The sequence below is a fragment of the Phaseolus vulgaris genome, chromosome 1 (assembly GCF_000499845.2).
Source record: "Phaseolus vulgaris cultivar G19833 chromosome 1, P. vulgaris v2.0, whole genome shotgun sequence".
Taxonomy (NCBI): domain Eukaryota; kingdom Viridiplantae; phylum Streptophyta; class Magnoliopsida; order Fabales; family Fabaceae; genus Phaseolus; species Phaseolus vulgaris.
The window spans coordinates 46,893,660-46,916,302 of NC_023759.2; the positions used below are offsets into that span (position 1 = coordinate 46,893,660).

General features: G+C 42.0%; 2 protein-coding genes across 2 annotated transcripts; one reads left to right on the forward strand and one right to left on the reverse strand.

Annotated features, from left to right (window-relative positions):
* Nucleotides 1-1,324: 1,324 nt before the first annotated feature.
* Nucleotides 1,325-18,413, reverse strand: LOC137816239 (vacuolar protein sorting-associated protein 51 homolog). The gene is made up of 20 exons (XM_068619315.1): nucleotides 18,085-18,413; nucleotides 17,836-17,975; nucleotides 17,575-17,629; nucleotides 17,226-17,333; nucleotides 16,991-17,089; nucleotides 16,780-16,857; nucleotides 16,422-16,499; nucleotides 16,045-16,149; nucleotides 15,386-15,486; nucleotides 15,221-15,288; nucleotides 14,688-14,761; nucleotides 14,469-14,535; nucleotides 14,114-14,223; nucleotides 13,703-13,972; nucleotides 13,462-13,578; nucleotides 2,468-2,539; nucleotides 2,320-2,370; nucleotides 1,931-2,167; nucleotides 1,667-1,843; nucleotides 1,325-1,581 (listed from the first exon to the last, which is right to left on the reverse strand). Exons 1-20 carry the CDS (start codon nucleotides 18,259-18,261, stop codon nucleotides 1,459-1,461), a joined length of 2,307 nt encoding a protein of 768 aa, XP_068475416.1. The 5' UTR covers nucleotides 18,262-18,413; the 3' UTR covers nucleotides 1,325-1,458.
* Nucleotides 18,414-22,084: 3,671 nt separating this feature from the next.
* On the forward strand, nucleotides 22,085-22,411 carry LOC137816094 (bZIP transcription factor 53-like). The gene has a single exon (XM_068619189.1). It carries the CDS (start codon nucleotides 22,085-22,087, stop codon nucleotides 22,409-22,411), a length of 327 nt encoding a protein of 108 aa, XP_068475290.1.
* The last annotated feature ends 232 nt before the right edge of the window (nucleotides 22,412-22,643 follow it).

Genomic DNA, 22,643 nt, shown 5'->3' on the forward strand with positions numbered 1-22,643 from the left:
TGATTTTAAGGTGAATAATTTGTTGAAAGTATTTGTGATTGAGAAATGAAAGTGTTTGAATGATGATATAAATGAGTTGAACTGTTTTTGAATATTTGAATATTTTGTTGAATTACTTAGATGAGATGTTTGATTTAGAAAGCATGTATTTGGAACTTAGTTACGTGTTTAAGTGAAATTTGAGATATATTTGGATTGTTTAGAAAGTTTAAAATATGATGTGATTGAATGGTGCATTGATGTGTTAAATGATGTATGTAATAAGGTGGAAGTGTGATTAAGACGTATTTTCAGGAAAGGAAATACCGTGCTAAGATTGTTATTAGGGTGTATTGATTTGTGAGTGTCTTGTGAATGAGACGATCCTGACTTTACTGATATAATGAAATCACGTAGATGAAGTTATTCAGTTGGTGAGAGTCGAATAAGGTTCATTTAGCTGAGTCTGAGGTTTGAAAGAACTGATCAGAACATATCAAATGATTTTACCTCGTTATATGAGATGATGAGATATTGAGATTGATTATGCACATAACTGTGTGGATTCACAGTGAATAGTACGACAGGTGCAGGTATCTGGATGTTAATTTCAATACACGAGTATTCCGGAAGTAGAGTTAAGTGTTTATGTGTTGCGAGTTAGTATAAGTCTGACATGAGAAAAATGAGTTGTGAATTTCTTGGACAGACACTTATGGTTATGTGAAATGTTTAAGAAATTGTATGAGAATTTATGAATTTTATGTATCAATTTGAAATTTAAATTATATAAATTTTTTTGTTATAACTAGTTTACCCTATTTGTTTGTGTTTGTTTTTTTATTTGTGATGATCATGTTGTACACGAGAGCAGATAAAATTGCATTGCAGGTACTATAGCTCATAAGTGAGCATGGAGAATGTGATAGTTTTAATTTAAATGCTCGGTTTATTTTTAAAACTTTTGATGTATATATTAAAATCCCTATTAAAAGATATATATTTTTTAGATACAATTATGAATTAATGTTTGTTTTACTTTTATTTTATTATATATAGATAAAAATTAAGGAAGATATTGGACATGATATTATTATACTTACATTTTATATAGTATGGATGGGTATATATTTAAGGATGAATATAGTTATAGTACATTAATATTAAAAAATAAGAATGTTATTATCTATCCATAATTATATTTTAAATAATTTATAATAAAATAAGTTATGATGTAATTTTTTTAACAATGACCATAGTTTCATATTCTTTTTCATGCTATACTTTATCATGAATAAAGTATCATTGTCAAATAAATCTTAAATTTATTTTTTCTTTAGTTTTTGTCTTTAATTGTATAAAATAAATATTTACTTTTTCAATACAAAGCTATAATACTAATTAAATATCAAACTTATAAAAAAAATGTAGGGAAAACTTGGTCTCCACTTCATGGTTGATAAAATGTCTATGAAGAGATTAAATTAAATCTTGTTCCCTATGTTGTGCCAGCTGTGCCAGCTTTGCCTGTACAAGTCTATCCAATATGGGGAGCTCCAGTGGAATTGGATCAAGGCATCGCTCTACTGCGGCAACAATCACCTGTTCACAATTACAGTTAAATAAATTAACAAATAAATAATGAAATTTAAAAAAAAATAGTAGTTGAACCATTATTTCTTCCAACCTCATCAAGCAAGAAGTCCATTGCAGCCTCATCTTCAACTATTTCTTTCAATGGAGTCCTCAAGAACTGAATATCCAATTGAATTTGCTGGAATCCACTCCGGTTAAAAGTCTGGATCCTAACATATTCTTGTAAACTTTTAAGGCACAATTTAACAATGGTCATAACCACTGATTCCTGCAGTTTGCAAGCAAAGATTGATAAAAAGTTGTTTGCAACCAATTATTTAAATTTTGCATCACTAACATGATGGGTGTTCAATACCTGTGTATATTCTACTTTTGTGAAAATTTCAACCTTTTGCTTAAACAGCTTCGCTAGGTGTGTTTCCAGAAGCTGTTGGCTCCTTCCCTTCTGAATATTAGAGCGACTAAACTTCTCCTTCTCCTCCCTGAAAGAGTTGCTTCTTGATGAAGCAGAGCTTCCATTACTATCAGCTCTTCGGTGCTTCGTCAAATCTTGAGGCAAAATCTGCTTCACTTCATTACCCGTAATTTTGAGCTGTAACATCAAGTAAGATTAATCAAAATGTAAGTACTAAACAATCAGAAAAATTAAATAAAATCACTATTTAAGTACAATCCTCAAACAATTCAAAACAACTTAAAAGACGGAAAGGATAAAAAAAAAGTATTTGATTTAAAAGTGCCCACCTCTTGTAGAAATAAATCAACAAACATATGGACTTCTCTCGGTTCCTTGTGCTGTGCAAACAAAGCAAAGAAACAACTTCATTTTCAAATTCTTTCAAAGATAGAATTGGTATTTTTATTTTTGAGACAAAAGACAGAACATACTGACCTTAACCCAATTGGGTGTGGCAAACCTCTTCTTCAGGAGAAGTGATATTTTCTGAGTTCTCATATTTATGTACTAAAAAGAATAAAATAAAGAATATGTAAATGCTACTGAACTTGTACATTGTTATTTTAATAGAGGAAATTCTATTAATAAAAGGAAGAGGTATAAGGGTAAAAATATTAAAGGTACATACTCCAATAAGAGTATCAGATAATGAATTCCCCTTAGGCTTAAAACAAAAGCACTCAAGAAAGAGTGATATAACCGAGAAACATCAATAAAGTTAGGAAATTAAGTTGTTAACTTGGACACGAGGTCCCTAGAGCTATATCCTGATTTGTGGAAAATAATAGAATGATGCTACATTTCTTTGTTTTGAATTATTTTACAAGATGAAATGAAGTGAAATATGATGGAACGCATTCCATTAAAGTCCATCCAATACCCCTCTTTTACTTTCAATGTGGTATGTGTTATGAGGCTAAATGAAACAGGGCAGGAAAGTAATGACCAGGGATTCTGTTGTGTTGACTGCTAGAGAATGTGGGGAAATAGGAAACAAGAACAAAATGGAGAAGACAGATAGAAACAGCCTACCGGGTCGTCAAAAAATCTCGTCAAAAAATCTAAATTATAAAATTTAATTCATAATTATTCATAATTCATATTAGTTTTAATGGATTTATTTCAAATCCAGATCCATATTTTTGGATTTTAAATCTAATCTATTTAATTGATACTTTTTTGGATTATCCAAATTGTATTTTGGGATGGATTTTGACTTGGCCCGATCCAAGTTAAGCCAAAATAATCCAGCCGATGTCGAGCCGAGTGAGTCCGGATCGATGTCTGACCGAGTAGTCCTAGGCCCATATCTAGCCAAGCACGTCCGAGCTAATTTCGAGTTAAGCGTGCCCGGGCCGTTGTCGAGCCAAGCATTCCCGAGTCGATGTCCAGCCGAGCTGGCCTGGTCCGATGTCAAACCGAGCTAGCCCGGGCCGATATCGAGTCGAACGAGCCAGACTAATGTCGAATTGAGCAAGCCCGGGTCGATGTCGAGCAAAATGGGCCCAGGCCCGGGCCAATGTCGAGTATCCCGAGCCCGGGACGATATCGAGTAGAGTGAGCCCGGGTCGATGTTGAGTCGATTGGGCCCGGGTTGATGTTGAGTCGATTGTGCTCGAACCAATGTCGAGCCGAGCAGGCCCGAGCCAATGTCAAGTCTCCCGACAGATATCAAGCCGAACGGGCCCAGGCCAATGTCGAGCTGAGCAAGCCCAGAATGATGTCGAGCCGAACGGGCCTGGGTCAATGTTGAGTCTACCGGGCTCGGGCTGATGTCGAGTCAATTGGGCCCGAACCAATGTTGAGCCGACCGGGCATGAGCCAATGTCGAGTTTCCCGGGCTCGGGACGATGTCCAGCCAAACGGGCCCATGGCGATGTCGAGTGGAGCGGGCCCGAGTCGATGTCAAGTCGATTGGGCTCTGGCCAATGTCGAGCAGAATGGGCCCGAATCGATGTTGAGTCTCCAGGGCCTGGATTGATGTTGAGTCAATCGGGCCCGAGCCGATGACGAGTCGTTTGAGTCAATCGGGCTCGAGCCGATGTCGAGTGGAGTGGGCCCAGGCCAATGTTGAGTCGATTGGGCTTGGGCCAATGTCGAGTCTCTCGGGCTCGGGTCGATGTCAAGCCGAGCGGACCTGAGCAAATGTCGAGTCGTCCGGGTCCGGACCGATGTGAAGTCGTCCGGGTCCGGACTGATGTGAAGTCGTATGGGTTCAGGTCGATGTCTAGTTGTTCGGGATCGAGCCGATGTCGAGTGGAGCGGGCTCGAGTCGATTTCGACTCGATTGGACCCTAGCTCATGTCAAGCCGAGCGGGCCCGAGCCGATGTCAAGTTGGGCGAGCCCATACTGATGTTAAGTGAAGCAGGTCCGCATTGTTGTCAAGTCGATTGAGCCCGGGCCAATTTCGAGCCAAGCAGACCCGAGCCAATGTCGAGTCTCCCGGACACGGCCGATGTTGAGCCAAACGGGCCTAGGCCATTGTCGAGCTGAGTAAGTCCGGGCTGATGTCGAGATGAGCGGGCCTGGGTCAATGTCTAGTCTCCCGGCCCAGGCCGATGTCGAGTTGATTAGGCCCGGGCCAATGTCGAGTTGACCGAGCTTGAGCCAAAGTCGAATCTCTCGGGCTCTAGCCGATGTCCAGTCAAATGGGCCTGTGTCAATGTCGAGTGGAGCGGGCCCGAGTCGATGTCAATTTGATTGGGCTCTGACCGATATCGAGCTGAACGGGCTCGAACCGATGTTGAGTCTCCCGGGCCTGAACTGATGTTGAGTCGATCGGGCCCGAGCTGATGTCGAGTTGAACGAGTCTGTACCGATGTTGAGTCGTCCGAGTTCGGGCCGATGTCAAGTCGTTCGGGCTTGAGTCGATGTCAAGTCGTTCGGGCTCGAGCAGATGTCGAGTGGATCGGGATCGGGTCAATGCCGACTCGATTGGACCCTGGCTAATGTCGAGATCAGCGGGCCCGTGCCGATGTCATGTCGAGTGGGCCTGGGTCGATGTCGAGTCAAACGAGCTCAAGCCGATGTTGAAACATCTAGGCCTGGGCCATTGTCAAGTCGTTTGGGTTCGGGTTGATGTCGAGTCAATTGGGCACGAAACGATGTTTAGTGGACCGGGCCCGGGTCAATGTCGAGTCGATTGGGCTCAAGCCAATGTCGAGTCTCCCGAGCCCAGGCCTATGTCGAGCTGAAAGGGCCCAGGCCATTGTCGAGCTGAGCAAGCTTGGGGAGCTGTCGAGCTGAACGAGCCCGAGTCAATATTGAGTCTCCCAGGCTGGGGCGATGTCGAGTCGATTAGGCCCGAGCCAATATCGAGCTGATCGGGCCTGAGCCAATGTCGAGTCTTATGGACCCAGGCCGATGTCAAGCTGGGCAGGCCCGAGCCGATGTAGAATCGTCCGGGTCTGCTCCGTTGTCGATTCGTTCGAGTTCGGCTCGATGTCGAGTACTCCAGGCTCGAGCTGATGTCGAGTAGAGCGAGTCCGGGTCAATTTCGGCTCGATTGAGCTCAGACTGATGTCGAGCCGAGCAATCCCGGGCCGATGTTGAGTCGATTGGGCCTGGGCCAATGTTGAGCCGAGCAGGCTCGAGCCAATGTCAAGTCTCACGGGCCCGGGCTGATGTCAAGTCGAGCTGGCCTGAGCTGATATAGAGTCTTCCCGGTTTGGACCGTTGTCGAGTCATCCAGGTTCGGCCTGATGTCTGGTCGTTCGGGCTCAAGCCGATGTCGAGTGGACCGAGTCCGAGTCGATTTTGACTCGATTGAGCCCTGGCTAATGTCAAGCCGAGCGGTTCCGGGCCAATGTCAAGCTGAGCGGGCCCGAGCCAATGTCGAGTGGAGTGGGACCAAGTCGATCTCGAGTCGATTGGGTCCAAGCCAATGTGGAGCCAAGCATACCCGAGCCAATATCGAGTCTCGCGGGCCGAGGCCGATGTCGAGCTGAATGCGCCCAGGCCAATATTGAGTCGAATGGGCCCGGGCCAATGTCGAGTTTCCCGGGCCGAGGCCAATGTCGAGTCGATTGGGCACGGGCCAATGTCGAGCCGACCGGGCCTGAGCCAATTTCGAGTCTCCCGGGCTCGGGTCGATGTCTAGCCAAACGAGCTCGGGTCGATGTCAAGTGGAGCGGCCCCACGTCAATGTCAAGTTGATTGGCCCTGACCGGTGTCAAGCTAAATGGGTCTGAACCGATGTCGAGTCTCCCAGGCCCGAGCCGATGTTGAGTCGATTGGGTCGGGCCAATGTCGAGTCGAGCAGGCTCAAGCCAATGACGAGTCTCTCGGCTCGGGCCGATGTCAAGTCAAGCGGGCCCGAGTCGATGTCAAGTCGTTCAGGTCCGTACCAATGCCAACTCGTCTAAGCGCCAGTCGATGTCGAGTAGAGCGGGCCATGGTCAATTTCAACTCGATTGGGCCTTGGCTATAGTCGAGCCGAGCAGGCCCAGGCCGATGTCAAGTCGAGCGGGACTGGGCCGTTGTCAAGCCTAGCGGGCTCGGGCTAATGTCAAGTGGAGTGGCCAAAGTCGATGTCAAGTTGATTGGGCCCGAGTCTATTTCGACTCGATTGGACCCGAAACGATGTCGAGTGGAGCAGGCCCGGGTTGATGTCGAGTCGATTGGGCTCAGGCTAATTTCGAGCCAAGCAGGGCCGAGCCAATGTCGAGTTACTTGGGCCGATGTCGAGCCGAACGGGCCCAGGACAATATCGATCTGAGCAAGCCCGGGCTGATGTCAAGTCGATCGGACCCAGGTCAATGTCGAATCTCTCTGGCCCGGGCTGATGTCGAGTCGATTGGGCACTAGCCAATGTCGAGCCGACCAGGCCTGAGCCAATGTCGAGTGGAACGGGCCTAAGTCAATGTCAAGTCGATCTGGGCCTTGGCTAATGTCGAGCCCAGGGGGCCCGTGCCAATGTCAAGCCGAGGAGGCCTGTGCTGATGTCGAGTCAAACAGGCTCAGGCCGATGTTGAATCATCTAGGCCTGGGCCATTCTTGAGTCGTCTGGGTGTGCGTCGATGTTGAGTTGTCTGGGCCCGAGCCGTAGTCGAGCCAAGTCGGCCCGAGCCAATGTCGAGTCTCTCGTGCCCGAGCCAATGTCAAGTCGAGCGGACCCGAGCTGATGTCGAGTCGTCCGGGTCCAAACCAATATCAAGTCGTCCGGGTTCGGACCGATGTCAAGTCTTCCGGGTTCGGGTCGATGTTGAGTCATTTGGGATCTAGCCGATGTTGAGTGGAGCGGGCCCGAGTCGATTTCGACTCGATTGGGCCCTAGCTCATGTCGACTCGAGTGGGCCCGAGCCGATGTCAAGCCGGGATAGCCCTGACTGATGTCGAATCGAGCGAGCCCGCGTCGTTGTTGAGTTGATTGTGCCCGGGCCAATTTCGAGCCAAGCAGACCCGAGCCAATGTTGAGTCTCTTGAACCCGGGCCGATGTTGAGCTGAACGGGCCCAGATGTCGAGTCGAGCGGGCTCGCGTCGTTGTTGAGTCTATTGGGCCCGGGCCAATTTTGAGCCAAGCAGACCCGAGCCAATGTCAAGTCTCTCGAACCTGGGTCGATGTCGAGCTGAACGGGCCCAGGCCAATGTCGAGTTAAGCAAGCTCAGGCTGATGTCGAGTCTCCCGGGCCTGGGCCGATGTCAAGTCGATTAGCCCCGGGCCAATGTCGAGTCGACCGGGCTTAAGCCAAAGTCGAGTTGACCGGGCTTAAGCCAAAGTCAAGTCTCTCGTGCTCGAGCCGATGTCAGTCAAACGGGCCTGAGTCGATGTCCAGCCGAGCTGGCCTGGTCCGATGTCAAACCGAGCTAGCCCGGGCCGATATCGAGTCGAACGAGCCAGACTAATGTCGAATTGAGCAAGCCCGGGTCGATGTCGAGCAAAATGGGCCCAGGCCCGGGCCAATGTCGAGTATCCCGAGCCCGGGACGATATCGAGTAGAGTGAGCCCGGGTCGATGTTGAGTCGATTGGGCCCGGGTTGATGTTGAGTCGATTGTGCTCGAACCAATGTCGAGCCGAGCAGGCCCGAGCCAATGTCAAGTCTCCCGACAGATATCAAGCCGAACGGGCCCAGGCCAATGTCGAGCTGAGCAAGCCCAGAATGATGTCGAGCCGAACGGGCCTGGGTCAATGTTGAGTCTACCGGGCTCGGGCTGATGTCGAGTCAATTGGGCCCGAACCAATGTTGAGCCGACCGGGCATGAGCCAATGTCGAGTTTCCCGGGCTCGGGACGATGTCCAGCCAAACGGGCCCATGGCGATGTCGAGTGGAGCGGGCCCGAGTCGATGTCAAGTCGATTGGGCTCTGGCCAATGTCGAGCAGAATGGGCCCGAATCGATGTTGAGTCTCCAGGGCCTGGATTGATGTTGAGTCAATCGGGCCCGAGCCGATGACGAGTCGTTTGAGTCAATCGGGCTCGAGCCGATGTCGAGTGGAGTGGGCCCAGGCCAATGTTGAGTCGATTGGGCTTGGGCCAATGTCGAGTCTCTCGGGCTCGGGTCGATGTCAAGCCGAGCGGACCTGAGCAAATGTCGAGTCGTCCGGGTCCGGACCGATGTGAAGTCGTCCGGGTCCGGACTGATGTGAAGTCGTATGGGTTCAGGTCGATGTCTAGTTGTTCGGGATCGAGCCGATGTCGAGTGGAGCGGGCTCGAGTCGATTTCGACTCGATTGGACCCTAGCTCATGTCAAGCCGAGCGGGCCCGAGCCGATGTCAAGTTGGGCGAGCCCATACTGATGTTAAGTGAAGCAGGTCCGCATTGTTGTCAAGTCGATTGAGCCCGGGCCAATTTCGAGCCAAGCAGACCCGAGCCAATGTCGAGTCTCCCGGACACGGCCGATGTTGAGCCAAACGGGCCTAGGCCATTGTCGAGCTGAGTAAGTCCGGGCTGATGTCGAGATGAGCGGGCCTGGGTCAATGTCTAGTCTCCCGGCCCAGGCCGATGTCGAGTTGATTAGGCCCGGGCCAATGTCGAGTTGACCGAGCTTGAGCCAAAGTCGAATCTCTCGGGCTCTAGCCGATGTCCAGTCAAATGGGCCTGTGTCAATGTCGAGTGGAGCGGGCCCGAGTCGATGTCAATTTGATTGGGCTCTGACCGATATCGAGCTGAACGGGCTCGAACCGATGTTGAGTCTCCCGGGCCTGAACTGATGTTGAGTCGATCGGGCCCGAGCTGATGTCGAGTTGAACGAGTCTGTACCGATGTTGAGTCGTCCGAGTTCGGGCCGATGTCAAGTCGTTCGGGCTTGAGTCGATGTCAAGTCGTTCGGGCTCGAGCAGATGTCGAGTGGATCGGGATCGGGTCAATGCCGACTCGATTGGACCCTGGCTAATGTCGAGATCAGCGGGCCCGTGCCGATGTCATGTCGAGTGGGCCTGGGTCGATGTCGAGTCAAACGAGCTCAAGCCGATGTTGAAACATCTAGGCCTGGGCCATTGTCAAGTCGTTTGGGTTCGGGTTGATGTCGAGTCAATTGGGCACGAAACGATGTTTAGTGGACCGGGCCCGGGTCAATGTCGAGTCGATTGGGCTCAAGCCAATGTCGAGTCTCCCGAGCCCAGGCCTATGTCGAGCTGAAAGGGCCCAGGCCATTGTCGAGCTGAGCAAGCTTGGGGAGCTGTCGAGCTGAACGAGCCCGAGTCAATATTGAGTCTCCCAGGCTGGGGCGATGTCGAGTCGATTAGGCCCGAGCCAATATCGAGCTGATCGGGCCTGAGCCAATGTCGAGTCTTATGGACCCAGGCCGATGTCAAGCTGGGCAGGCCCGAGCCGATGTAGAATCGTCCGGGTCTGCTCCGTTGTCGATTCGTTCGAGTTCGGCTCGATGTCGAGTACTCCAGGCTCGAGCTGATGTCGAGTAGAGCGAGTCCGGGTCAATTTCGGCTCGATTGAGCTCAGACTGATGTCGAGCCGAGCAATCCCGGGCCGATGTTGAGTCGATTGGGCCTGGGCCAATGTTGAGCCGAGCAGGCTCGAGCCAATGTCAAGTCTCACGGGCCCGGGCTGATGTCAAGTCGAGCTGGCCTGAGCTGATATAGAGTCTTCCCGGTTTGGACCGTTGTCGAGTCATCCAGGTTCGGCCTGATGTCTGGTCGTTCGGGCTCAAGCCGATGTCGAGTGGACCGAGTCCGAGTCGATTTTGACTCGATTGAGCCCTGGCTAATGTCAAGCCGAGCGGTTCCGGGCCAATGTCAAGCTGAGCGGGCCCGAGCCAATGTCGAGTGGAGTGGGACCAAGTCGATCTCGAGTCGATTGGGTCCAAGCCAATGTGGAGCCAAGCATACCCGAGCCAATATCGAGTCTCGCGGGCCGAGGCCGATGTCGAGCTGAATGCGCCCAGGCCAATATTGAGTCGAATGGGCCCGGGCCAATGTCGAGTTTCCCGGGCCGAGGCCAATGTCGAGTCGATTGGGCACGGGCCAATGTCGAGCCGACCGGGCCTGAGCCAATTTCGAGTCTCCCGGGCTCGGGTCGATGTCTAGCCAAACGAGCTCGGGTCGATGTCAAGTGGAGCGGCCCCACGTCAATGTCAAGTTGATTGGCCCTGACCGGTGTCAAGCTAAATGGGTCTGAACCGATGTCGAGTCTCCCAGGCCCGAGCCGATGTTGAGTCGATTGGGTCGGGCCAATGTCGAGTCGAGCAGGCTCAAGCCAATGACGAGTCTCTCGGCTCGGGCCGATGTCAAGTCAAGCGGGCCCGAGTCGATGTCAAGTCGTTCAGGTCCGTACCAATGCCAACTCGTCTAAGCGCCAGTCGATGTCGAGTAGAGCGGGCCATGGTCAATTTCAACTCGATTGGGCCTTGGCTATAGTCGAGCCGAGCAGGCCCAGGCCGATGTCAAGTCGAGCGGGACTGGGCCGTTGTCAAGCCTAGCGGGCTCGGGCTAATGTCAAGTGGAGTGGCCAAAGTCGATGTCAAGTTGATTGGGCCCGAGTCTATTTCGACTCGATTGGACCCGAAACGATGTCGAGTGGAGCAGGCCCGGGTTGATGTCGAGTCGATTGGGCTCAGGCTAATTTCGAGCCAAGCAGGGCCGAGCCAATGTCGAGTTACTTGGGCCGATGTCGAGCCGAACGGGCCCAGGACAATATCGATCTGAGCAAGCCCGGGCTGATGTCAAGTCGATCGGACCCAGGTCAATGTCGAATCTCTCTGGCCCGGGCTGATGTCGAGTCGATTGGGCACTAGCCAATGTCGAGCCGACCAGGCCTGAGCCAATGTCGAGTGGAACGGGCCTAAGTCAATGTCAAGTCGATCTGGGCCTTGGCTAATGTCGAGCCCAGGGGGCCCGTGCCAATGTCAAGCCGAGGAGGCCTGTGCTGATGTCGAGTCAAACAGGCTCAGGCCGATGTTGAATCATCTAGGCCTGGGCCATTCTTGAGTCGTCTGGGTGTGCGTCGATGTTGAGTTGTCTGGGCCCGAGCCGTAGTCGAGCCAAGTCGGCCCGAGCCAATGTCGAGTCTCTCGTGCCCGAGCCAATGTCAAGTCGAGCGGACCCGAGCTGATGTCGAGTCGTCCGGGTCCAAACCAATATCAAGTCGTCCGGGTTCGGACCGATGTCAAGTCTTCCGGGTTCGGGTCGATGTTGAGTCATTTGGGATCTAGCCGATGTTGAGTGGAGCGGGCCCGAGTCGATTTCGACTCGATTGGGCCCTAGCTCATGTCGACTCGAGTGGGCCCGAGCCGATGTCAAGCCGGGATAGCCCTGACTGATGTCGAATCGAGCGAGCCCGCGTCGTTGTTGAGTTGATTGTGCCCGGGCCAATTTCGAGCCAAGCAGACCCGAGCCAATGTTGAGTCTCTTGAACCCGGGCCGATGTTGAGCTGAACGGGCCCAGATGTCGAGTCGAGCGGGCTCGCGTCGTTGTTGAGTCTATTGGGCCCGGGCCAATTTTGAGCCAAGCAGACCCGAGCCAATGTCAAGTCTCTCGAACCTGGGTCGATGTCGAGCTGAACGGGCCCAGGCCAATGTCGAGTTAAGCAAGCTCAGGCTGATGTCGAGTCTCCCGGGCCTGGGCCGATGTCAAGTCGATTAGCCCCGGGCCAATGTCGAGTCGACCGGGCTTAAGCCAAAGTCGAGTTGACCGGGCTTAAGCCAAAGTCAAGTCTCTCGTGCTCGAGCCGATGTCAGTCAAACGGGCCTGAGTCGATGTCGAGTGGAGCGGGCCCAATTCGATGTCAAGTCAATTGGGCTCTGGCCGATGTCGAGCCGAACGGGCCCAAACCGATGTTGAGTCTCTCAGGCCCAGACTGATGTTGAGTCGATCGGGCCCGAGCCGATGTCGAGTCGAACGGGTTTGGACCGATGTCGAGTCGTTCGGGTTCGGGCTGATGTCAAGTCGTCCGGGCTCGAGCCGATGTCGAATCGTTCGGGCTCGAGCCGATGTCGAATCGTTCGGGCTTGAGCTGATGTCGAGTGAACCGGGATCGGGTCAATGTCGACTCGATTGGACCCTGGCTAATGTCGAGCCCAGCGGGCCCGTGTTATTGTCAAGTCGAGTGGGCCCGGGTCGATGTCGAGTCATACGAGCTCGGGCCGATGTTGAATCATCTAAGCCTGGGCCATTGTCGAGTCGTTCGGGTTTGGGACGATGTCGATTCGTCCGGGCTCGAGATGATGTCGAGTGGAGTGGGCTTGAGTCTATTTCGACTCAATTGGGCCCTAACTAATGCCAAGTCGAGCGGGTCCGGGTTGATGTCGAGTCGTATGGGTCCAAAACAATGTCTAGTGGAGCGGGCCCGAGTCGATGTCGAGTCGATTGGGCTTTGGCCAATGTCGAGCCAAGTTGGTCAGCGTTCAGGTTGAATCGGCTTAGACCCGGTTCAAGCAAAGTTAGTCTGTGTACATATCAAAATGGATTTAAAGTGATTGACAAAATGGATTTAATTTAATTAACAAAATAAATTGAATCTAGATTTAATCCAATTTAAGTGGATTTAAAAAATCCATTTAAATTTAATCTAGTTAAAATGGATATGGATTTAAAATCCAATCCATTTATTTGAATTTGGATTGCATATTGGATTTAAACCCCTAGTCACAACTATGCTGTTCAAGTGAAACTGCACTTAAGATTAAAAAAAGACACAGGAATATAATAGTAACCTGGGTATTATGGGGTGCCTAAGTCGCACATCAAGTATATTTAAGTGTTTAGTTCTCCTTTTAATACCTAGTTTTTTAAAGTAAATTAGTACTTGGTGCTTATCATAATACTGTCCAAAGCTATATGGATATCCATATCGAATATCTTCTTTCTTTGGAAAGAAAAATATTATCGGGCAGAACACTGCTGAAACCAAGCTTCAAAATAGAGAACAGGCTTTGATATAACTATACGTTATTAAGCAATGGAGGAGTAAGAATCAGGAAAGGTGTGAAATTGCAGTTATGTTAAAATAAATTATGAAGTTTTTAAAATATACCAGCTGCAAGAATTTTTCACCAGCTGCCCTAAATTTTTGAGAGATCACTCCAGGAACAAAGGACAGTCCATATTCATAACCTCCAACACTTCCTTGAGAAAAGGAAGCTGCTAATTCCTGAACATTGCAACACAATTTTTCAGGCATACATTACTAAACATATGAAAGGAAAATTAACCAAATAATTGTTCTATTTCAAGGAATTAAATATCAAATATAAGGCAATCAAGTGAAACCTTGCCTCGGTGATTTTTGGTATTGCAGTTTGTCCAATAAAAGCAGACAGTTGGGCCAACACTAGAACAAGGCTAGGAAAGGCTTTGACACCTTGAGCTCCCTCCATCAAACCATGACTTGGAGTAGCTGAAGAATTGTTTCTTCCTAAAAACGATATGAACTGAACCTCAAGTTCCCTAAAAAAGTCTTGATATCCTTGTTGAACCCAATCAATTATTAACTCTTTTAGTTTATCTACAATCTCTAAGTTGTCTTCTAGAATTTTGTGGATATCCTGAAACAATCGAGAGAAAGATTAAACCTAATTAAACAACACAACATAAATATTTAGAATGATTTAACAACGATATTTTGTGTATATACATGCATAATTATGATCTTGTTTTTACGTGTCTAGGTACACCAATGTGTTTACCAGCAAAACGTTCCTGCCTCCGTCTAAAACTGCTTTGATGCTAGCATCTAAGGCAACTTCCAGTGAGTACTCCTCTGCTCCACCCCGTTTCAGCACTTTTAAGAGGTGATCTACCAAACAGAAGCTAACTCAGAGCATGACTATTACACAAACTGTCAACTATTTTTGTGGCTAGCACAAATCAGGCAATGTATATATGTATATTAAGCTTCAAACTTTATAAGACTAGAATCCTTGGCAATGTAATTTGTCCATTTTCTAAGGATTTTATGTCTTCTTTCTCCCATAGTGTGTCAATGTAAACATTTCAAAATTTATGCTTAAATTAAAAATTAGAAGTTTCCTCTGAACTAACCTGAGATGTCTTGCGTTAGATGAGAAAATGCACTTCTAATATACAGCTTGACAGCATCCTTGGTAGCCTGAAAATGTTTAACTTTTATTAATGAAAAATCCTTTTTTGAACTGTAACTTTCATTGGGATTGTATTGAGAAGAGAAAAGGATAATGCTGACTTGAAAAGCAACATCTATAAGTTAAAATCAAAGTGGAGCTAATAACTTTGACAGATGACCTCAAGAGAATGATTAGAGAGAGATACTTCCTCTAAGACTTCATCCATTCGGAGCACGGCATTCCAGATAACTCCTGTTCCCAAGTGACATTACACATTTGAAGACGCCAAAATCAGATCCAAAAACACTTGTTTATATATCAATATTTAATTTTGAAAGTATTTCTTGAGAACACAATTATTAGCGTTTTAAAAGCATAATCTTATAGACTATATCTCTTGTAATTAATTTGATTTAGCAAAATGTCTATACAGCTCCAATAAATGGAGATGATGACGAGATTTTGCTTAAAGTCTAATGCATTATACAAGACATATGACTGGGTTATACATTCATGTTAAATATTTCCCCTACATTCATGTTAAACAAATATCGTTACACAAAATCATTGCTACAAGAATCAGAATAAGTTTTGTTTGATGGATATAAAAAAAACTAATATGAATTAAATGAAAACAAACGGGTTCAGTTAATGTAAGGAATTAAATTAACAGATCAATGAGTGATGTAGTAACATAATCACACTACTTACTAAGAACACCAAGTAGATCTTCCGAACAAATCCGTGTCTTTACATACTCTTCTATGATTAGAAAGTGTCTGAATAACAATTAAAATGTTAATTTGCATATAATGAAAATTTTATGAACTGTATTAAATTTAACAGTACTTTGCATTGTAACATAAAGATACTAACCTGGTGAGTAGGTCTTGAGCAAGTTGAACTAATTGCTTTTCTGAATCTGGAAATATTACCCGAAATGCACGAATGGCCTCCACCAACTCGTGAATGGACGCCTATGTTAGGAAATAGGGAAAGAAACGTACACTGAATTCATCAGTCTTCTAACCATAACTACCAACGACATATATCATATATGAAAAACTAAGAGTAAAATAATAGCATGAAGCAACACCCCTTCACCAAATAATTGTTTTTTATTTGACAGAATCAATCATGGATATTATGTCCACTACTTAATCATACTGATATCCTTTTTCTGCGCATGAATTAGCTATATTCCCAAATATTGTGACGAATTATATATTCTACAAGAATTTATTACCCAACATGACTGTCTGATATCACTGTGTCGCTTCACCAAACCATCTATATCTTACCATAGACGCTATTCTAAGACACGTATTTTAATGTTGTTTGTGTGTTGTTACCAAGGGGACGGATAACCTAAACTATGACCATTTAATAAGAGTTTCATACAAGAGCCGCACACAACGTGGCATTTGAACAAAATCTTAAGTGAACAAAGATAGTAATGGGATAGCAAATAAAAGCGTGTATAAGATTTTGAAGAAAAGTGCACCAAACAAAGGATAATACTCTGAACTACTTACCTCGTGAGCAGAGGGAGAATCATTCTCCATTACTTCAGTTATAAACTGCATGTCTCTAAGCGAAAGCTCCAACTTCTCTAGTAGCTTTGTCTTCAAATAGTCCACCTGTTAATAAATAGAAAACTTATCATTCTATGTCCTGAATTAACACATAGGATAACACTAACAAGGTTATTTCTCTCCAGGGAATGGGACAGGATAAGAGAAACCGATACATGTTCGATCCCTGTACTCTCATAAAATGCAAGGGAAAAAATGGATTTTTATACAAGAATATCATTTTCCCCATTTATCGTAAATATTCATAAATAATCAAAACCCCAGAGCACATAACACAGTACAAAATGCTGTTTTGAGGAAAAGAGAATAATACACACAGGAAAATTCAACTGTTTCAAGAGAACTGCAGCCTCGGCTCTCACTTGCATTGATTCAGAATCTGAAAATACTTTTCCCTGGTTATAGAAAAAAAAATGTCAATTTATGAAGAAAAACTTCTCAAAACATAAAAACCATCAGTTATTTATTCTATTAAGCATACTATTAGAGACTTTGAGTTCACTGCACTCCTTAGGATCTTGGGTCATGTTTAGAAGATTGGTTTAGCAAGGATGGATAGAACAAGCTAATCTAATGCAATGTTATCATAAGTTTCATACTCAAATTCTATCTAGCAATGGGCATGTACCAAGCTGAAGATGATAGAAAAGGTATAAAAATGTAAAAGAACTACACCTGCAAATTTTTTACTATGATAGCTATTGCTTCTTCAGATGCTCGCTTACAATCTTGGAATGATGAATCTCCATAGGCCTAGTAAAGAGTGAAAAAGGAAAAGAAAGATATCTAATCTGAGGCTTAACTTTTTACATTATAGGAAAATAATTTGTCCGAGTGTGTGAGGTAAGGTATAGTTAAATCATTAATAATATCAGCCAAACAGGACCTTAAAAATTGGCATTGCACCGATGTAGAACCTGACTGCATCTGCATAGGCCTCAGACTTGATGCACTTGCCTAATCTATCAGGTAGGTCATATATGAACTGCTCATCCACAACGATGAAAATGGTATAAAACATAACCTTCGCGAGTAAGGAAAAAATATACGAATTCCATCAAGAACGTTGTGAGGCAGAACAATGATGTGCAACCAGACAACAAGTGTCATTGCTTTGATACCTGAATTTTACGAAGAAGATTGCATGTCCGGTGCATTTTCTCTATATGCTCCCTATTTTCGCACAGAGAAGTGTTAACACTGTCACTTCTTGATTGTACAGACATTATCTGCACCGAGAAAAAACGTGGAATACTCAAACTCTTACACTTCTTTTTTTGCTTCTCGGTAAGAAAGTTCCAGGAGTGAAATGTGAAAACAAGAAATCTCAAAACGGATTAAGGATGTGTCCGAATATAAGTTAGAAGTGCATTAAAAAGGTTCTCTACTAAAAATACAAAAGAAACTCTCAAAAACTCTTCTAGTTCTACATTCGATCAATCTCTTAATATTAAATTAATAAATGCGTACCCTCTCGAGAAGCTGTTCCATATTTTCTTCCATCCCCAAAATATTACTCTTCATCCTGTTCGCAAAGAAACTACACTCATATTCTTTTTCTCCAAAGAAAAGCGTACATTAAAAAAAATCACACACACATATATAGCAAGATGAAGGTGAGAAGATAGAACAAATTTTCACAATATAGTGTAACGATGGCAATTGCATGTAACATAAACAGAAAAGTAACATCATAATCACCCTCATAATAAAGTATAAAAAAATCTATACCTCTTTATAGTATCTGTAGCGCAGATAAACTTATTATAATTCTCGTAGACGAGCATTTGCAAGTCAGTATCCAGATTCTTGATTTCAGCTACCATTTCAACGTGCCTCTGGAGTAGACCTTCTAAACTGGACTTTCGCGCCTTCAAAGCGATTGTTTTAACGTAAAGAAATCACAGACACATTCATCATCGTAAACGAGACTAGAATGGCATTCAATCTCGAAAAATAGAAAACAAGAATTGCGTGTACCATGATTTTCATGTACTGATCAGGTTGGAAGGAAGAGGAATTGATGTCATCGGGTGAGGCGTGTTTGGAAAAAGGATTGTTGGAGGACGCTGAAGGAATTGGAGAGTAGAAACTGGCAAGCAGATCTCTCGTTCTCCTTGCTTTCTCGTCCAATAGTGTCTCGTCGTCGGTGTCCATGGCTTCTTTCTGTGCCTTATTGGTTGAATCAAGACTCAGACCATCAACGCTTCTCCTTCAATCTTTGAAATTAATAAGGAGAAGACGAATGAAACGTTGTCGTCTTTATAGGAATAACTCTTCCTGTTCTTTGCATAATTTGCATCCCACGCATGTTGTAGAGACTTTTTCAGTTATATATACTGTAACATTATTCACTATGCCTTCTCCCAACGTCCACAATTTCAGATTCATATATGCTATGGTAATGAATTTTTTTCCCCATATTTTGTATACATAAGCATGATAAAAATATGTTATAAAATTAGAGAATTAAAAAATATTGGGCAACTAAATAGTTTGCCTTAATTCCTAATATGAATTTTAGTTCGAGCAATTTGTCTTTTGGTTTTTCAATAAAGTAGTGTTTTTATCTTTAAAAATTACGATTTTGAGTAAAAAAAATAGTTATAAAAATAATAATTCATACTTTATGAATATAACTTCAGGATGAAAGTCATATTTTATGAATTTGATTTTAGAATAACTTTTACTTTTAGGTCGGATTTATATGATACGATTTTCATATTAAATGTGGTATCTTGTTCTTGCTATTTTTGAAGATATTTTTTTGTTGAAGTATGGGAAAGTTTATTGTTGTTTTCTTTGTGTTTTTTGAAATTCAGATTGTTACGGTTGCTGAGTTTTATGGAATTATACATGTTAAGGAGGAAACTCAAAAGATATGACTTACTAATGCCTGTCTTGAATATGATTCTGTCTTTGTTTATGTTGCGTTTACTGCTAGAACTAAATTTTGTAGATGTTTCGTAATCGATGGAATACTTGTCTTAGTTATGGTGAGAAAATCAGGTTTAAGATTACTCATATATTTCGTGAAGAAAATGCATGTGCGGATAAGTTGATTAATTTATGATTTATTCATAAAGAATCATTTCATTAGTATAATAAACTTTCATCTTGAATGTTCTTAAAATTCTTTATGAATAAGTATAGTCTACCTATGTATCGTTTTTTTGTTAACATATGGATTTTGATTTAGTCTCCCATATTTTTCTTTTTACTTTTTTTTCTTTTTTTAATAATACTTTTCACGTAATGATGTATGATTGTTGTTGTTTGAGGTATAAGCTTATTTGAGATGTCAAGTTACATAATAATAACATCAAGAAAGTTTTTATAAAAAAAAAAGTGTATCAATAAAGTCTGACTTGCTAATTTGCATAAAAAGATCTATCCAAAAGCATAAATTTTTTTTTTTAACAAAAAGACTATTTTATTGCAAAAACTTTATTTGTCAAAAATAATTTATTTGTCCTTCTTACATATTTATACTTAATTAAAAGCTCTTAAAATTTCCTAATATAAAATAATGATGAATATTTTTTAAATATTTTCAAAAAATACAAGCTAGTTTATATTTGTTTAGGAATAAAAATCAATTTTAAAAACCACTTATTATTTTTTTAAATGAGACTTTTTTTATGAAAAAAAAATGTAATAAAACAACTACATTCATTAGGTATTGGGGGAAGTAAAAAACAGTAAGCAATAAGTTTATAACTCCTCAACCTACTCAATGAGTACTCATAACTAAAAGAATCATACATTTATTGAGAAAATTATTATTACTAAATAAATGAAAATCCCCTTAAAGGTTAATAGGAGGAAATACAAACAAAGAGAAAAGAAGAAGCCTTCATTTAAACCAATTTACAAATTCATAAGGATGGATAGAAATTTACCTAATTTCAACAAAGAGGACTTTTTCTAGACATGAAAAACAACAATATGCATAGAAAAAGAAGAGTATAATTATTACCTATATATGAAGAAAACTTAAAATCAAGAGTGATGATATATTTTCAACTCTCCTAAAAAATAACCACTTAACCACTCATTTTATTAATATAGTAATAATAATAAATAAACATGAAATTTTAAAGATTTTATTATTATTATATTAATGAATCATAATATGTTTTTCTCAAAATAAATAATATTAACCAACCTACTACATGCACACTACAATTCTCAACAAGCTATGGCATAAAAGGAGGACAAAAAAAATGCTAACTCAGGAACCCCAATCGAGCATGGTTGAACCAGGAATAAGAGATCTCAGAAGAAGGAACCACTTCATACTATAGTTATATTATAATAATATAAATGAATGATTATTAAATGAAAATGAGTTTTCTATGGTTGCTGAAATCAAATCTACATTTTTTTTAATATATATCATTCTATGGTAAATCAATTTATTTTGCTCCAAAATAATAGAAATTTAATTTCAGTTTCTATAAAATTTAAAATTTAATTAAAACCCTCTTAAAACTATAAAAACAAAAAAAAAAATCAGTCTCAAAGTATTATATTTTCATTTTAAGTTTAATATGTTAAGAAATAATAAATAAAAAATAAGCTAATATTCATAAGTTAGTGATATTATTGGTAAGAGATTAGTTGTCATAGATTTATTTTTCTTTTTTACCCTATCCAATTTTTTTATTAAATTATTTACGTAAATCTAAAATAAAAATAGTTTATTAAAATTATTTTTAAAATTACTTTTAAAATGTTTGTGTGTATCATATTGATATCATGTCAGCAAGACGTTTGAAACAACTACAAAATATTTTAAATTATATTTTGAGTGGGTTAAAAAAATTGCAAATAGTGCATCATCATTTAATGCCAAACAATTTTGAAAAGTAGGATAAGAAATTGACCTTCAGGTGTTGACCAGTAAATAAAATTATAAAATAAAGAACCTTGACTTTTATAGGATTATTTTATGAGGTATTAATTTCAAGTTTATAACAAATTAAAAATTCAATAATTTTTTTTTATATTACGATAAATGCATACATGTAAATAATTAAGAGTTAGATAAAAAATATAAATGCTTTTAAAAATAACAATTAAGTAGAAAAAAAAATATGGTAGTTAATAAACTAAAACAGAAAACGTACGTTAAAGAAATCTTGTTAATAAAATAAAAAATGATAAAGTCAACTTTATAATTATTGTTTAATTATAATATTTACTGTGATAGTGAAAGTGATAAAAATGCATTAAATAGATGAGAGAAAAATGCATTTAATTTTCTTTTTGTGCGTTTATTTTGGCACTAGACCTCTTAATTATATTTTTTACTCTAATGGAACGCTTTTATAAAATGTATCCTCTAATTAATATTTTATTTAACTATTGACAAAATTTTACTTTTTAAGATAAAAAGTTATATTTATAATATTTTAAATTTTAATTTTTATGTTGTATAAAAGTATTTCAACGGAGAAATGTTATAAAATATTGACTTTCTACATAACTCTATAATAAAAATGTCTCGATAAAAAAAATCATGTAATAATCTCTCACTCTCGTCAAATATGGATGCATTATATTTGTGTATTAGTGTATGTAAAGTATTAAATGTATTGAATAATAAAATAATTCTCTTTTTCTCCTTAAACTTAAGTTAATTGTATTTTTTAGTTTTTTAATTTTAAATTCTGTAATTTAGAAAAATTGTTTGTCCTTCACATCTTACAACTAAATGATGTAAAAATAAATTCTAGGAAAATAAACATATAATTGGATACTTGATAAAAGGATTCAAAATTGAAAAAAATATTGTATAAACAATCTTTATTTAATAAGTTGGAGGAAAAAACAATTTTACTTTATAATAAGTCAAAAATATATTCAAAAGTATTTAATGTATGTTAATTAATGTTAAATTTTTCTTATTATTGATATTTATCATTTGACTCTATATATTAATATATTAAATTGAAGTCTCCTTATTAAAAACCAAATGTCTTCTTCTATTGAAGCTTTGTCAAGTTGTGGATACATAGAAGAAGTTTCAGAAATGAAGGAGAAGAAGAGGAAAAAAATGGTTTCGAACCGTGAATCAGCGAGACGGTCACGAATGAGAAAGCAGGAGCAACTACTGAAATTCACCAATGAAGTCAATGATTTGCTAAGTGTAAAGAAGAAGATTGCAAAGTGCATAAAGGAAAAGGAAGAAGCATTTGCTCGAACTGAAGCAGTTAATAATGTTCTCAAGGCTCAGGTTAAAGAATTGATAGAACGATTGTCTTTTTTAAACTCTATCATTCAGGTTGCAGATGTCAAATAGTTATCTCTTCAAATCCTTCACACTAAACCCTTATAGATTCTCACCCAACAAAAAAACTATGTAGTTTATGTTTTCTCTTTTTCTATTTGGCTACATTTGAGTGATTTAATTAAAGTTTCAAATATAACTTTCCTTTTTTCAATGTAGTGATTTAGTTCACCATTTGTATACTTTTAGTTTAATGACTATTATTATTGGAATTTAAATGTGTTTGATTAAATTATTAGCGTGG

Excerpts from the sequence above, each read along its gene's own strand:
- LOC137816239 (XM_068619315.1), bottom strand. The coding sequence starts at position 18,261 with ATGGACACCGACGACGAGACACTATTGGACGAGAAAGCAAGGAGAACG. Across the intron at positions 17,334-17,574 it reads TGGAACAGCTTCTCGAGAGG|ATAATGTCTGTACAATCAAG; the intron begins GTACGCATTTAT and ends TTCTCGGTGCAG. Across the intron at positions 1,844-1,930 it reads CAAAAGTAGAATATACACAG|GAATCAGTGGTTATGACCAT; the intron begins GTATTGAACACC and ends TGCAAACTGCAG.
- LOC137816094 (XM_068619189.1), top strand. The coding sequence starts at position 22,085 with ATGTCTTCTTCTATTGAAGCTTTGTCAAGTTGTGGATACATAGAAGAA.